The 15,496-nt window shown below is 43.6% G+C and overlaps 1 protein-coding gene across 2 annotated transcripts in view; it reads right to left on the bottom strand.

Annotated features, from left to right (window-relative positions):
- Positions 1 to 15,496, bottom strand: part of shroom4 (shroom family member 4) — a 90,099-nt gene that overhangs the window by 20,863 nt on the left and 53,740 nt on the right. The window contains exons 1-2 of one of the 2 annotated variants that reach the window (XM_083937604.1): positions 9,620 to 9,707; positions 3,149 to 3,358 (exon numbers count right to left, since the gene is read on the bottom strand). In XM_083937604.1, coding sequence (XP_083793730.1) covers positions 3,149 to 3,201 — 53 coding nt within the window. In that variant the 5' untranslated portion in view covers positions 3,202 to 3,358; positions 9,620 to 9,707. Of the gene's footprint in view, positions 1 to 3,148; positions 3,359 to 9,619; positions 9,708 to 15,496 lie in introns of those variants that run through there. The other variant, XM_083937603.1, reaches the window with a different exon arrangement.

The raw sequence follows: 15,496 nt of genomic DNA, 5'->3' as shown, positions 1-15,496 counted from the left end.
TCAAAATGTGATTTTAGAGCATACATCATAGAGTTTACAGTGTGCTCACATGCAGAATATTCCTAAATACAACTTTGTTTAATGACATAAACGCAAATTAACTGACACGGAAAACCTGAGTTAAGATAATAAAGCTATGTTCAGATAGCATAACGTGCAAAGATTAGATCGTAAATCGTTGTGCAAATATTCTTAATATTGCTGTATGCACATCGGAGGCTGGATTTCTCACCGTTGAGATAAAAAACAATATAAAAAAACATATTTTTGTATTTGTACGATAGGGTTGGAGGATACGACGATCCTTGCTCCGTCATTCAGAAAAGAATGGAGGACAATAGCTGCCTTGAAAGGTCTTAAACCCTGTACAGAAGTTTATATATATGTAAAAAAGGAAGAACACATTTAGACTAGTGGGAAAAAAGTTTCATTATCTGCATGATGAGAAAATCGTCTTTAAAGGAAATGAGCAATGAATGAGAAAAGAAGAGGCCGCGGTATAGATTTGACCTGAGCCACAGAGAGAGGAAGAAAGGACGTGAGACGGGAGCTGGGCAGGAAATGACTGTCACTCCTGCCCAATCACACGGACATGTGGAACATGTGAGTGTGAGGGGTGACACAGATAAACCAGGACACACACACACACACACACACACACACACAAATAGAGCACACGAAGTTGTATGTTCAGACATATTTGATCACCTTACAGCTCAAAACATAAGAAGAAAAGCTCAAAAACTGGTGTATATTTTTTCCTCAAACGTTCTGTTTTAGTACTTCCACACACACACACAACCACAACCACACATACACATACACACACACACACACACACACACACAGACTGTACAAAATGTCCCTGTCCTTCACACAAACAGTTTATTGAATGTCTTCCTCTCTTTGTCCACATGTTCTGGGAGTCACATGCCATTGTCCGGAGTTATGCTGGGAGCTGCCTCCTCATCAGATGGTGTGTGTGTGTGTGTGTGTGTGTGTGTGTGTGTGTGTGTGTGTGTGTGTGTGTGTGTGTGTGTGTGTGTGTGTGTGTGTGTGTGCAGGACAAACTGTGGGAATTAGAGACCCACACACACTGCTATCTAAACCACACGGGACTGTTACACTCTAATAGCGGTACATTATATCACTGATACTTATCAAAAGAGAACAGTACAAGGCACTGACGTACTGCACCGTGAAACTGACGAACAAAGACTATTTTCTTACTGTGAGTCAATATATACTGACTGCTGCGGTAACTTCCTCCTTCCGTTTGAAAGGATTACAGTTTAGCTCAGTGAGATCATGCTGTAATACTGTAACACAGAGACGCCTGCACTGACATGCCTTTTATCGTTGAACCTGACGGGGACAATTCAGTCCTTTGTTCCGATTGTTTCACTGTGAAGTAAAAATATCCAGGATTACATTTAGAGCCTGAAACAATTAGTCATGTTACAAGTTTTCTTTCAGACTCAGGGCCTGTGTCCAATTCCAGCTGCGCAATGTGACATCAATGTCTTTTTTGGACGTCCAGCGAAGTCTTTATTTGGCGTTTACCAAACGTCCAATGTTGGCATCCGTGGGACCTCCATGTAAGAGCCAAATGTGTACGTGTTCGACATCACATTTAGACTAATTTAAGACTATTTCTATAATAATAATACGTCCAAATAGTGGACCTTGTTTTTAGGTCCAGAATTGGTCACGGACTGAACGACCCATGAGTAGAGCCGCTGCTCCTTTGCGTTGAAAGGAGCCAGTTGAGGTGGTTCAGGATCATCTGGTAAGGATGAACCCTGGGCGCCTCCCTAGGGAGGTGTTCCAGGCACGTCCAGCTGGGAGGAGGCCTCAGGGAAGACCCAGGACCAGGTGGAGAGATTAGATCTCCACACAGGCCTGGGAACGCCTCAGGATCCCCCAGTTAGAGCTGGTTAATGTGGCCCGGGAAAGGGAAGTTTGTGGTCCCCTGCTAAAGCTGCTGCCCCCGCGACCCGACCCCGGATAAGAGGCTGAAGATGAGATGAGATGAGATGAACGAGCCATTAAAGACATGATCTGCACGTCTATGCCGCGTCCAATGTTTAGTGGGTTTAGCTTATGAATGAGGGGAAGACCCCAGTCTCCAGAAAAGTTATGGATCATAAGGAGCTCTATGATTTCAAAGGCCAATCATGGACATAAAGAACCCGCAGTCTTTGATACCTCACTCAAAAGTCATTCAGATGATGCTTTGCGCTCTTATCCTTGCACGTTATGTTCACTTTGCACTAAATGTTTTAATAAAAATGAGAAAATAGACTATTTATGTATTGAATTACAAGAAAAACATGCTATATATTGATATATATTGTTATCAAGGTATGAATTACCTATATCAGGGTAGAGGTTTTGACCATATCACCCTATTATGGATCTCCAAAAACACTTATTTGAGCTGGAAAGGACTTTACACACAGTACGTCCAGTAATGTCAAAGTGAATACAAATATATATATATTAGAAACAAAAAATTCACTCTTCTTGTTTGTTAAATAAAAAAAAAAGAAGCTAAAAAAACCTCCACCTGGCCCTAGACGACAGACGGACAAAGAGCAGATCTGATTGGCTATCACTTTGGAATGTTTGAATAGAACCCAGAAATAGACCAATGGGCTTCCTGCGTGGGCCGTGTTGACATTAGAACACGGTGATGTCACGTTTCCTGGCAACCAAAATCCCCCAAATGTCATCTGGAGTCACCGAGTGTGAGTCGACCCTACGGCGTGACGCTCTCGCAGCTCATTCAGTTCAAAACAACACTTTTAACGCAATGATCGCTTTAGCCAGACAATAGTAATAAAGAGTTACCAGGCTGTCAAAGTGTTTCCTTGAACTTAACCTACTATAAGTGATCATATAAGTGTTATTTCATCTTTAAATGTATAAACACAGCACTGAAAGGATGGATAATGCTTCTAAAGACATCAAAATGACAGTTATGAATCATTTCTGTGACTAAAAACCACTAAAACTACAAAGATTGAACCCTTAAAACATGTAGAAGTGTTTCCAGAATCGTGTTGTAACATTTGAACACTTTTTTTCTTGCACTTTAACTGAGATTAAAGGTAATTACTCATGACGTAAAGCCTGGTATCCTCACCTGTTGTCAGTCGTGTGCCAGGGTAGTGTGTAAGGGCCGGGGTGGAGCTGCATGGCAGACAGAGGGGGAGGAGGGGGGAGAGGAGGGGAGTCGGCAGTGGGGAGGCAGGGCGGAGGAGGAGGAGATGGAGGAGGGGGAGGGGGAGGGAGCGGCGGCTCCGATAGCTTTGCCAGGTGCCAGGACTGAGGTCTGATGAGAGGGACGCTGCGCCTGCGGAGACGAGAGGGAGGAACTCAGGTGAGGATCGACGTCTCAACAAACCCGTCACACAAGTTCCCTTTACATCCCCCAAATATGATGCATCACGTTTAATAACACCCACAATTAATCCTAACAACAAATGGTAAATGGTAAATGGACTTGTACTTATAAAGCGCCTTTCTAGTCTTCTGACTACTCCAGGTGCTTTCACAGTGTTTGTCACATTCACCCGTTCACACAGACATTCACACTGATGGCAGTGGACATCTACAGACCATCTAATCTAACCATTCACACCACATTTACACACCCATGTGCAGCACGGGGAGCAATTCAGGGTTCAGTGTCTTGCCCAAGGACACTTCGAAATGTGGACCGGGGGAGGTTGGGATCGAACCGCCAATCTGTCAAATGGAGGAGGACCCACTCTACCACTGAGCCACAGTCGCCCCCCACTAAGCCACAGTCGCCCTGCACTGCAGCAGTCCCGCAATAAATCCTGCCTCCATTCGTGAACTTTGAGTAAATCAGATACGATGCAGTTATCGAGACCCAAAAATGTACAAATCTTGAGACATGGCCGCGTTACCAAGGCCACCTCCATGCTCAAATAATGTGGAAACTATGTATTGACGGGATACGAGGGAATATGAACATGTGTTTTACAGAGGGTCGTAGTCAGACTAGTTAGTTTTACCTGAGGGATGTTTTCAGACCGTTTTACAGATGGTGAAAATCGCCATATTTTTTACTGACATTCTCCGAAATAATTGCTGACACAGCGCGTTCAGATGGGACTAGAACCCCGGGTAAAAATGACCGTACCCCACGTCCCCACAGTGATCTAATCCCGTCTGAATAGGGCTTAAGACGACGTACTTATTGGCGACCTCAGTTGTAAGTGTCTCCGAAGAGCGGGGCTCCCATAAAACTCAGACCTACACAGAAGTGGTACCTTGCCAACCCAAGCTCTGTGGAAACAAGCTTCCGCAAAAAGTTGTTTGGCCTTTTGTCGGGCGGCCATTAAAAACTCATCTAAAATGTACAGTGAGTCCTGCAGTCTGATGTGAAGCCAGACATTCCAGCGTATCCCATGGTATTCACTAATTCCCTTATACAGACTTCCGATCCCATATGCAGGCCAGATTCAATTCAACCCCCTGCAGACAAAGTGTGTGTGTGTGTGTGTGAGAGAGAGAAAGACAGGAAGAAAAAAGATCTAGAAACAAGGATAGAAACAGAGAAAGCTCAGTCAGGTATAAACACGGCAGTTTTCAGAGCCTGTGTTATCTTTCAGATTAATGCACAGCGAAGGAAACTGCTGCCGTACAGAGCGTGAAAACAACCGAAGCTGCTGACCTGACATTACTCAAACTTGACTGTGACTGACCGGAGACTTGACCTGGACCTGTCTCACTGAGAGTTATCGAGACTCACACTTGATTTGGACATGTCTCCATGACTTCAGTCTTTATTACCGTATTTTCCGCACTATAAGTTGCACCTAAATACCTTCAAATGTCTCAAAAGCCGACAGTGCGCCTTATAATCCGGTGCTCCTTATATATGGACCAATATTGAGCCACAACAGGTCTCGCAACTACGGTGAGCAGCCGCCGACTCTATTTTCCCCCGTAGAAGAAGTAACATGCGGTGCATGTTGAGATATACGACTGTGTGAAGCGTGCCGTTTCATTTCCATGTGTGTGTTTGTGTAAAGAGCCCAAAATGGCTCCTGTTAAGAGACACGCTTACGACGCAGAGTTTACACTCAAGGCCATTAGTCACGCAGTAGAACACGGGAACAGAGCAGCAGCCAGAGAGTTTAACATGAACCAATCAATGGCGCCGAAGTGGAGGAAGCAACAAGACGACCTCCCTTGACTGTGTTGTTGGCGTTCCCTTTAGCGCAGCTCCATCTAATGGATGCAAAACGTAACCCCAGCCTCCACTGTAGCGTCTGTTCTATGCGCCTTGTAATGTGGTGCACCTTATATATGAAAAGAGTTTCAAAATAAGACGTTCATTGAAGGTGCGCCTTATAATGTGGTGCGCCTTATAGTGCGGAAAATACGGTACTTGTTTCACCTGGCTTAAGACTTAACATGAACTTGTCTCAATTGACTTGCAACCGAACAAGAAGCCTGACTTGGACTCTGACTTGACTTGGATTTTGCTCAACTGACTTGATCAAGTTTACATTTGACGCGATTTGAACTCTACTTTGTCTCGTTGACTTGACACTTGACTCATATATCAAATTAATGATCACACCAGGCTTGGACTTAACTTAATTGACTTGGGACTTAACAAGAAATCTTACTTGACTTGGACTTGTGTGCATTAACTTGTCTTTAACTATCTTATACAATTTGACGCTTGACGAGCCTCAAACCCGACTTGAAACGACTCAATCTTGAATGGGACTTGACTTGGGCTCGCCTCGACTGACTTGACTCGACGTCAGTTTCTCTTGATTGACATGAATCTCGATCAACACTTGAACCTTTTTGTACTGAACTTGGTACCTTTAGACAAGACTGACTTCACTTGGTCTCAACTGACCTGATATTTAACAAGATTTGAACTTGACTCGACTGATTTGACACTTGTCTTGGCTTACGTAAGATTTGACAATCGACTTGTTCTTGACTAGGACTCCTCTCATTTGACCTCAGACGAGGCTTGGACTTGTCTTGATTGATTGGCAAGCATCAAACCCGACTTGAAATACCTTAATCTTGAATGGGACTTGACTTGGGCTGGCCTCGAGTGACTTGACTCCACGCCAGTTTCTCTTGATTGACATGAATCTCGATCAACACTTGAACCTATTCGTACTGAACTTGGTACCTTTAGACAAGACTGACTTGACTTGGTCTCAACTGACTTGATACTTAATTTTAACTTGACTTGAGTGATTTGACGCTTGTCTTGGCTTACATAAGACTTGAAAATCGACTTGTTCTTGACTGGGACTCCTCTCGTTTGACCTCAGACGAGGCTTGGACTTGTCATGATTGATTGACTTGACGAGACTCAAACACACTGTAAATTGGGTTAATCTCAACTGACTTGATGTGGACTCGTCTCTGTGACTTGTACCAACAAGTTACCGTTGTATTTCTTATTTTTATTTAAGCAAAAGTGTTTTTATTGATGATTACACACTCTGTAGGTGTCTTGTCCTGATGTTTTGTGTTGAGGACCACAATGGAAATAAGTCCTGGACTTTATTGTTTATTGTCTTTTCCTGTGTGTAAGGTATTTTTTGATACGATTTAATAAATCAAATCAAACTTCAAAACAACTGAGACAACAGCTGGACAGGCTAAATGCCAGAGTTCGTAGAAGAAGTTTCAATCCCCTAAAAACATCTTTGGTTAAGTTTCTCAAACTGAAAGTACAGAAATGGAAAACAAGACTATTTTGGGTGTATCGGAAAAACATTTGGAGGTACAACTTTGGGAGAGGAATGCAGATCCTGGCACAGCGAGGGAAAGGAAAGGACCATTTCTTGGTATTATTGTTTATGATAAAGCAGGAGCAGGGGTAACCATGTCCAAAATAAACACTCCAGCTTCCTGGTTCTCGCTCCTTAAGAGGGATTTCTATCTGAACCCACTGATTGTTCGACTCCGTTGACAATGTCCTTAAATTATCCCCTGAGAAAGTTTATGTTGAGCCTGTGTGCGTTTCTCTTTGTGTGGGAACTGTCCAAACTGGACCAGACAAAATACCATTATCGAACCTCTTTCAGAGATTGATGACGGGGGAAATCAAAACAAACAACGTGACGGCGAAGTTAGACGAAGAATGGACGATAAAGACGGAAGAAAACGCTGACTAATGTGCAACTTGAGAACGTTGTAGAGGAAGCGCTGCGGGGGTGAAGGGGAAAGTTCTTCCAAAACCACAAAACCAATCGCTGTTTTTCCCAAAATGCTAAGAGCAGAGCTTGAGGGGGGGGTCAGCAATCATGAATCCCACACATTTGAGGACATTACAGTCGAAAGAGAGACATTTTTTACATGGAAACAAATCTGAGATATTGGGAGGAAGTGAAAACACGATACAGCAACAACATTAGCATTGATTTTTACTATGTTGCAAGCTATTGTGGTCGTTTTAGTGGTCTGCAAACCCTTGATTTCTAAAGAAAAGGCTGTCTTTGTGCACTTATTCATCCCAGTAAGCGTTATTTGGTGATTTTAAAGTCAAAAGACGTCCAAGTGAGAGTTCATAGATGTCTAAGAAGAACTAACACCTCTTCCTTCAACAGAGACTTCAACTGCATGTTCAATTATGTCACTGAAATGCAAAATAGTGCGACTTGTTGCTGCTCATGGGGGAATTGTTGGGTCTCTGTAAATCATAAATGAGTCACAGAGTGGGGTCTTTACCTACTCTGTATGTAATGGTCAATCTAATTATAAAAAAGTTGAAATTTGATAGTTTTTTTAGGGGGAAAAAACAAACAAAGTGTCAAGAGCTTCAATTTATTTAGTATTTGTATTATCGCTTACTAAGATTTAATTAAATATAAAATGTTTCAGCCTTTAAAATGTCATAAAATAATGCAAAAAGTCAAAAAAGTTCCCAAAGGACTCAACGTGACATGTTCATATTGCTCCCAAACCCAAAGATACGTAAGTTTTGTGATTTACAAAAATATAAAACATACAAAGAAAAAATCCTGGAGGATGATGCAGCAAATTTTCACCTTTCGACCAAACCTAATTTGATTTTAATCTAGACGCCATTTGACCTACAGATGAACCAAAACATGCTTACGGACATTTGAAAGTCTGTTATCAAGGATGTTGTCTTGACTTGGACCCGTCTCATTGAGATTCATCGAGACTCAAACTTGATTTGGACGTGTCTCCGTGACTTTTAGACATTATTACTTGTTTCACTTGTTTTCACCTAAGACTTAACATGAACTCGTCTCAATTAACTTGAAACCTAACAAGAACCCTGACTTGGACTCTGACTTGACTTGGATTTTGCTCAACTGACTTGATCGAGTTTATATTTAACGCAATTTGAACTTTACTTTGTCTTGTTGACTTGACACTTGACTCATATATCAGGTTATATCTACATATCTAACTTACATTAAGACATTTGAAAGTCTGTTATCAAGGATGTTGTCTACTGTACAACAATTAAGATGTAACGGAGACTGGACTGTTTGCGTTCAGACAAAGTATCTGCCATGAAAAAGGAAGCCGTTCTGTATCCGGTAGGTCAGGTTTTAGTTTGGTTTCAGAATAATGTCCTGTAAAAATGCTCCAATGTATTTGTCAGGGCTGCGTTCATCGACAGCTCGAGACTCCATAAAGTCTAAAGTTATTTATAGGACAAAGGAAACATACCTAAGGACTGCTGTCCCCTTGAGGTACCAGGGCCTCGGCCAATTGGACGAGTTAAAAAAGCATAAGAACTCCCGTTTCCTGTTTCTGACACTGTGACCCAGTTGGACACCTGTCTCATTAAGGACCAGCACTCAAACAAGAATCACATGAATCCACAAAGAACTCGCTGGCACACGAGAGAGGCGACGAGCGCGCCCTCAACGTGGAAAGACCGAGATAACGAGTAAATCGACCGCTCGTTGTGGGTGTTGCCGCCACCACAACCAACCGGGAAATCCAATCAGCTTCGCTTCTCTTTGTGAATATATTCTCTCAGTTTGTATTTTCGAACTCAAGACGCTGATAAGAGAACATAAGGACAAGGAGAAGATGGAAGAGCTGGCGTCAAAGGCCGAGGAGTTATGAATTCTCCGTCCTGCAGCTCTGAAAGAGCCTCTATGCAAGGATCTGCTGGAATGTCCCACTTAACGGTCAGAAACTGCAACAGCTGACTGATACCGCAAAGGTCAACGCGCATAATCTGAGTCACACACACAGTCTCAATACAGTGCAGAACGAATGCCAGACAGGCAGCCAGACAAATAGATTTGGACTCTCACACACGGCCAGTCGCAGACACACATGAGGACAGACACTCACTGCAATACGGGACTTCCAGAGAGGAGAGAGAGACTCAGGGATGATTAAAAAGGTAGTAAATGAGGAGAGGAGAAGTTTGTATATCAGGAAAAAAAACAACCCCTCCCTGGGAGATGAAAGCGTAACACGACAAAGAGGCAAACTTCAGATTTTCCTTGTATTTGTAATGAAAATAATCCGAAAAATCGGATCTTGAAACAACTCAGAGAGACGATTTTTAATTCTGAACCGACTCCGCAAAATAACCTACCAGTCTCCGCAGGCTGAAGCATCCGCAGTCAAACTGATCCCGGTTCAGGTCCCAGCATCCCTGACACCCACAGAGTTCAAGTTCAAAGAGTGGAGCGTCCACTTGAGACGACTCCGCGGACTTCGCTAAATCGAGAAGGAAATACGTTTTCTTTCAGGAACCGAGGTTGCGTCTGCGACATCTGAGACTCGGGGGGGAAAGTGTCCGAGAGGCTGAAGAAGTAACGCAGGTTCTGACCAAGAGGGGAAAAACCAAAGCGACTGATGCTCACATCCTCTCTCCCTCCTTTTCCTCTCTTCCTCCTCCCTCGCTCCTCTCGCTGGAAGACAAAACATGGCTATTTCTCCCTCCTGCGCTCTGCATTTCTCTCTCTCTCTCTCTCCCACCTCCCTCTCTCTCTCTCTCTCTCTCTCCCAATCTCATGCTCTTTCCCGGCCTCTCTCGCCCCCTCTCAGGCAGGATGTGTGAGTCAGTGAGAGAGGAAGTATTGTGGAGGGCAGATAAAGTGGTGGACGGCTGCTAAAATAATACCCAGAGTTCCACACTGTTATTGTTCGACGGGGGGAAAAATGCAGAGGTACTTCCTCCTTGTGTGTGTGTGTGTTCGTGTGTGTGTGCGTCAGCGTGCACGTGTGTTTGCACGAGCATGAAAAAGAGATCGAAAGAGCAAAGAAAGCAGAGACGTGTTGGACGGACTAGGGGGCTTTTTTTTTCTCAGTGGGGCCGAGAGACGAGAAAAACAAAACGTGGTGAAAGAGGAGGAATGTGAGAGACGAGGGGAGAAAACAGGAGTCTACAGGAGGAATAATTGCATCAAAAACAATGGAGGTGGAGGTGATGGATCAACAGATTTCCTCACCGGGAATTTAGCAGGAAGTTAAACCAGACGCACAAATCAGAAATAGAGAGTTAATGACCTGATACTGTCTGAGCTGATCACTATTAAGTGGATTTTAAAGGACAGAGAAAACAGAACTCTTGGTTATTGTTTATTGCATTTTATGTGGATGTTGCGGCTACATGGTGGTGTGGTGGTTAGCACTGGCGCCTAACAATGAGAAGGTTTCAGGTTTGAATCCCTTCTGTGTGGAGTTTGCGTGTTGTCCCCGTGTCTGCGTGGGTTTTCTCCGGGTTCTCCGGTTTCCTCCCACAGTCCAAAGACGTGCAGGTGTTCGGTTCATTGATGACTCTAAATCACCCGTAGGTGTGAATGGTTGTCTGTCTCTGTTCGTCTCTATGTGTCCTGTGATAGACTGGCGTCCTGTCCAGGGTGGACCCCGCCTCACGCCCGATGTCAGCTGGGATCAGCTCCAGCCCCTCCGCGACCCCGACAGGGACATGAATGTGGATGTTGTGCCCACTGATGTAATGCATGGCTGTTGTATTCTCAAACGGTTACCTGGTTAAATATAGGACATAAATATATATAATGCACAAAACTACAACTTGTTTCAAAGCTTCTGGTCAGAGTTTTTGGTACGTATAATATATATGATTATATATAGTTAAGAAAATGCTGCAGGACAGAGTACAACACAAGGGTAGGGAACATAAAGCATTCTCATTTTTTGAATGCATAAATAAAGATACGTTTAAATAAACAGGTAAATAAATGACGGGGAATTAACTTAACAAGTAAAAGAAGACGTGCATTCACAAAAGTAAACATAATAAACTATACGTAAGTGCACAGTATAACAATTAGAATAGACTTAGAGTAAAAAAAAGAACAGATGCATGAGCAAATTACATGCATGTAAATTACTATAAAGGCCAGGATTACGCATACGCCACATTTAATGGCACCTACCTCCGTACATGCAAGTAGATGGAAATCTGATGTTGTAGCTAAAGTGCAAACTGTCTCTTCTCATTGAAATTTTACAAAATAATAATAGATTTCAATTGGAAACCATCAGACATTAGTGTGACATGAGGTGACCTTTGACTTCCAAATTCGTATGAGTTCATCTTTGAGTCCGAGTTTGAAGAAAATCCCTCCAGAGGTCACAGAGATATCGTGGGACGGACGCCCTGAAGACATAACGCCTCCTTTCACGGCTGTTGCCGGCGTGGAGGCATGAATATCAACGCATGGATAGTAATGAAACTAAAAACATAGCGTCCCCGTGGGCTCGGGTTTTGAGGTCCCGAGCGTATAATTGCATCATCCCTGGTTGAGTCCGGCCTCTTTCCTTTTATTTCCTGTCAGCTCCTCCTGCTCTACGCTGCCTAATAAAAGCAAGAAACGCTCCGGAGTCTATCTGGGGTCAAAGCAAGAAGACGATTTGAGAGCCTGAAAATTTTTCCAGGAGGATATTTGTACAATGTATTAAGTTATACGCTCGCCGGCCACTTTATTAGGCACACCTGTCCAACTGCTCGTTAACGCACATTTCTAATCAGCCAACCACACGGCAGCAGCTCAGTGCATTAAGGCGTGTAGACGTGGTGAAGAGGATGTGTGTTTGTGTGTGTATGTGTGTGTGTGTGTAGACGTGGTGAAGAGGATGTGCTGCAGTTCAAAGCAGCATCAGAACGAGCAAGAAAGGGGATGGAAGTGACTTTGAACGTGGCGTGGTTGTTGCTGCTGTTGTGGGAATTTTGGATATTTGTAATTGATAATCATAGTTTTGTCAGGACAGGCACAGTTCAGTGTCTCCTCTGTCTCACATTCTTAATGGATTATGCAAATAACTAACTCATGATGATATATTGGCATATTTGTGCATCTGTACCCTGTGTTAGAGACCTTGTGATGAGAGAGGTTCAGAATGTTCAGAATTGTAATGTCTAAGGCGTGTTTTTGTTTGGTCTAAAGACGTCACCCAACCAAGGCTATTCGCGTCCTGTCCCTCTAACTAAAAGACTGTGCGAGATTTGGCAAATCGTCATTCCCTGCTAGACTCTAACTTGTGAGGATGTGGGGATGAACGTATTTTTGTCTGCAGAAGAAAATGCTTTGGCAAAATAAACCACGGAGAAAAAGCTGATCCTGTTTGTTGATCTTTATTGAAGAATCCATTTCCACAACAATTTGGCGTCCCTGGGTGGGCACCCGGAGTGAGAGGCACAGGCTGGACAGGACTGACGGTGAAACCTGTGCACAGTGGAGTGAAGCTCCTTCCTCAACCTCGCCACAAATTCAGCTGAGAAGTGGGGGCCTAACGTCCAACAGCAGGAGTGTCCTCTCACTGCTGGTGCCTACTGAACTTGGTGGAGGATCTCTTCAATAATCTCCGGTGAGTTTCTTTTTGTTGGTGACGTCTAGGACAGGGTAAGAGTCCCTGAGCCGCAAATGGTTCGAGTCCATTTGTTTTTTTTTGTAGACGTCTAGAGGACGAGGGTGCCACTCCCTCTTTGCAAATGGTTTGAGTCTATTTGTGTGTTTGTTGACGTCTAGAGGACGTCTAGAGGATGAGTGTGCCGTCCCTCTTCCGCAAATGGTTCGAGTCCATTTGTTTGGTGGTTGACGTCTAGAGGCGTCCGGAGGACGAGGGTGAGAGTCCCTCTTCCGCAAATGGTTCGAGTCCATTTGTTTGTTTGTTGACGTCCAGAGGACGAGGGTTACCAGCCCCTCTTCCGCAAATGGTTCGAGTCCATTTGTTTGTGTGTTGACGTCCACTAGGGCCCTAGAAGACGAGGGTGCGGGACCCTCCTCTGCAGGAAGTTCGAGTCTTTCTGTTTTTTGACGTACAGTGTCTGTGCGAGGGCCGGCCAGCAGTCTGATCAGCTGCTCTCTTTTCAGTTCGAGTCTGATTAGTAGTACTGGTTTGTGAAAACGTTGTCTCACAGTTCGAGTCTGTTTGAGGTGAATTACAGCAACGTTTCCGGTTAGCTCATGAGCAAAGTAAGAGGTGATTCCGGACAGTATGGTAGATAGTTTGTTGTAAGTCTATATGTGCGTTGTTCCCATGTGCGTCCCTTTTTTCTCTTTCCCTCTCTACCCCATCTTTGTGTGTGTGCGTGCATGTTCGACAGCTGTGGAAAGAGGAGAGTGTGTAAAGGTTTTGTTTTAGCTCAAGGTCACATCAACAGTACTATCCCACCTTTCCTACGCGCTGAGGGAAGAGGGAGCATAAGATAATATAATAATAGTAATTAAGTCAGTAGGGTGAAAACTCCGCTTGTGAAAACTCCTACAGGAATATATATATATGTATACTCATATAACCACTGCATGTACGATATGTAAAGCAACAATTAATAAGGTAACGTGACTGTCGAAAATAAATAAATATATAGATCTGTAAAAAAAAATCTGTAACCCATAGATATATATGTAGATCCATAAACTGGATTCTAGAAAATCTTTGAACGGGTAAAAACGGGTAAATCACTGACTGACCCACTTTTATCAAGGATGTTTGCATTGGAATGAATGTTGCAGGCCTGTGTGTGTGCGTATGTGTGTGTGTTCATTTAAGACATGTTTTGACTGACCAGATGACCAATTGAGAAAATGTATGTGCCTTGGCAAACTGCTATCAGCATGTTGAGCAGCTGGCTTTCATGGTTCCGAGTAGAAAAGGTTAATATGACTCAGCTGTGATCCAAATTTAGAAAAAAAAAGCAAAATAGAATTTTTATGTACATGCTGTAAATCAAACAAATGAAGTTTTGCGGACGGTATCATTTTGACAATTGAAATTCAAAAGTTGGGTGTGGCTTTAAAGGCCAATCGCCATTTTTGAACAGTGGCGCAGAAGAAAATCGGAAATAGGTGTGGTTGTGCTATCAATCGCCATTTTGTAGTTGGGGCGCAGTTGAAATTTAGGTATTGGGCGTGGCTTGGAGGCCCGCCATTTTAAAACCTGATCGCCATTTTGAATCAAACGTTGTGTAGTTTGAATTCTTGGTACACGTCACTTTTGCCAGGAGTGGTTTGGCAGACCGCCAGACAGGAGGGGGGTGCAACAGACAGCACCAGCTGAGAGGGACTAGCAGTTAGCTATAGGCCCTAGTAGCATAGCTACCAGAAAGGCTAAGCTAAGTTGTTAGCATTTACGATTGATTGCACCTATTACCATAGACTAGTTTAGCATAACTAGCATAGCTTATGCTAAGCTAATTAGCATTGAGCAAAGAACCTAGCATATCAATTTAGACTGTGGGTTTTACTATAGACTAGCTTAGCATAACTAGCATAGCTAATGCTAGGCTAATTAGCATTGAGAAAAATAGCATATCAAAATTAGACTGTGGGTATTGCCAAATTAAGTTAGCATTACCAATATAGCTAAAGCTAAACTAGCTAGCATTAAAGCTAAAGAGTTTAGCGTTTCAATTGATTTCAATATCACTAAAGACGAGCTTAGCATAACCAAGGTAAGCTAGGCCCAAACTTACAATGTATGAAACATAGAAATAGCATCCTCAGAGAAACAATGAAGCACATAACTGACACGTCAGCGCGACTCTACACAGACCTAAACTAAGTGAGATGGGGCCAACTCAAAGCAAACGCGTCGAAGGCGTAGCCCTAAGCCCAAATCTCCAGTACATGAACAAAACTACGGTGAATCTTGCGTTGACCAATTCAAATTTTGAGCCATTGAGTGCGGTTTTCCCAATACAGGCAATTTTAGTCTCAGACAATTGGATTCTGAAAAGTAACCTCAGACAGAAGGCAGCAGACAGGCAGGGAAAGGGTAACCTCTCCTCCCCCTCCTTCTTCTCTGTGTCTTAAACTAGATGCGACCCTCGACCTCGACTCGGCTCCTCTGACCAGGCTGGCTCCCCAACCAGCCAATCAGCAGCAGGCTCAGCAGGCTCAGCCCCAGATCCAAGCCTGCACCACAACCGCACCAACCACTCTACCCCCTCGACGACCTGGCTGCACTGGTGAGGGGGAAAGGTGGCCAGCCGGCCACCACG

Source organism: Echiichthys vipera (assembly GCF_963691815.1).
Source record: "Echiichthys vipera genome assembly, chromosome: 22".
NCBI classification, from domain to species: Eukaryota; Metazoa; Chordata; class Actinopteri; order Perciformes; family Trachinidae; genus Echiichthys; species Echiichthys vipera.
Note: the sequence above shows the minus strand (reverse complement) of the source record. Positions and strands in the feature narration are given on the sequence as shown.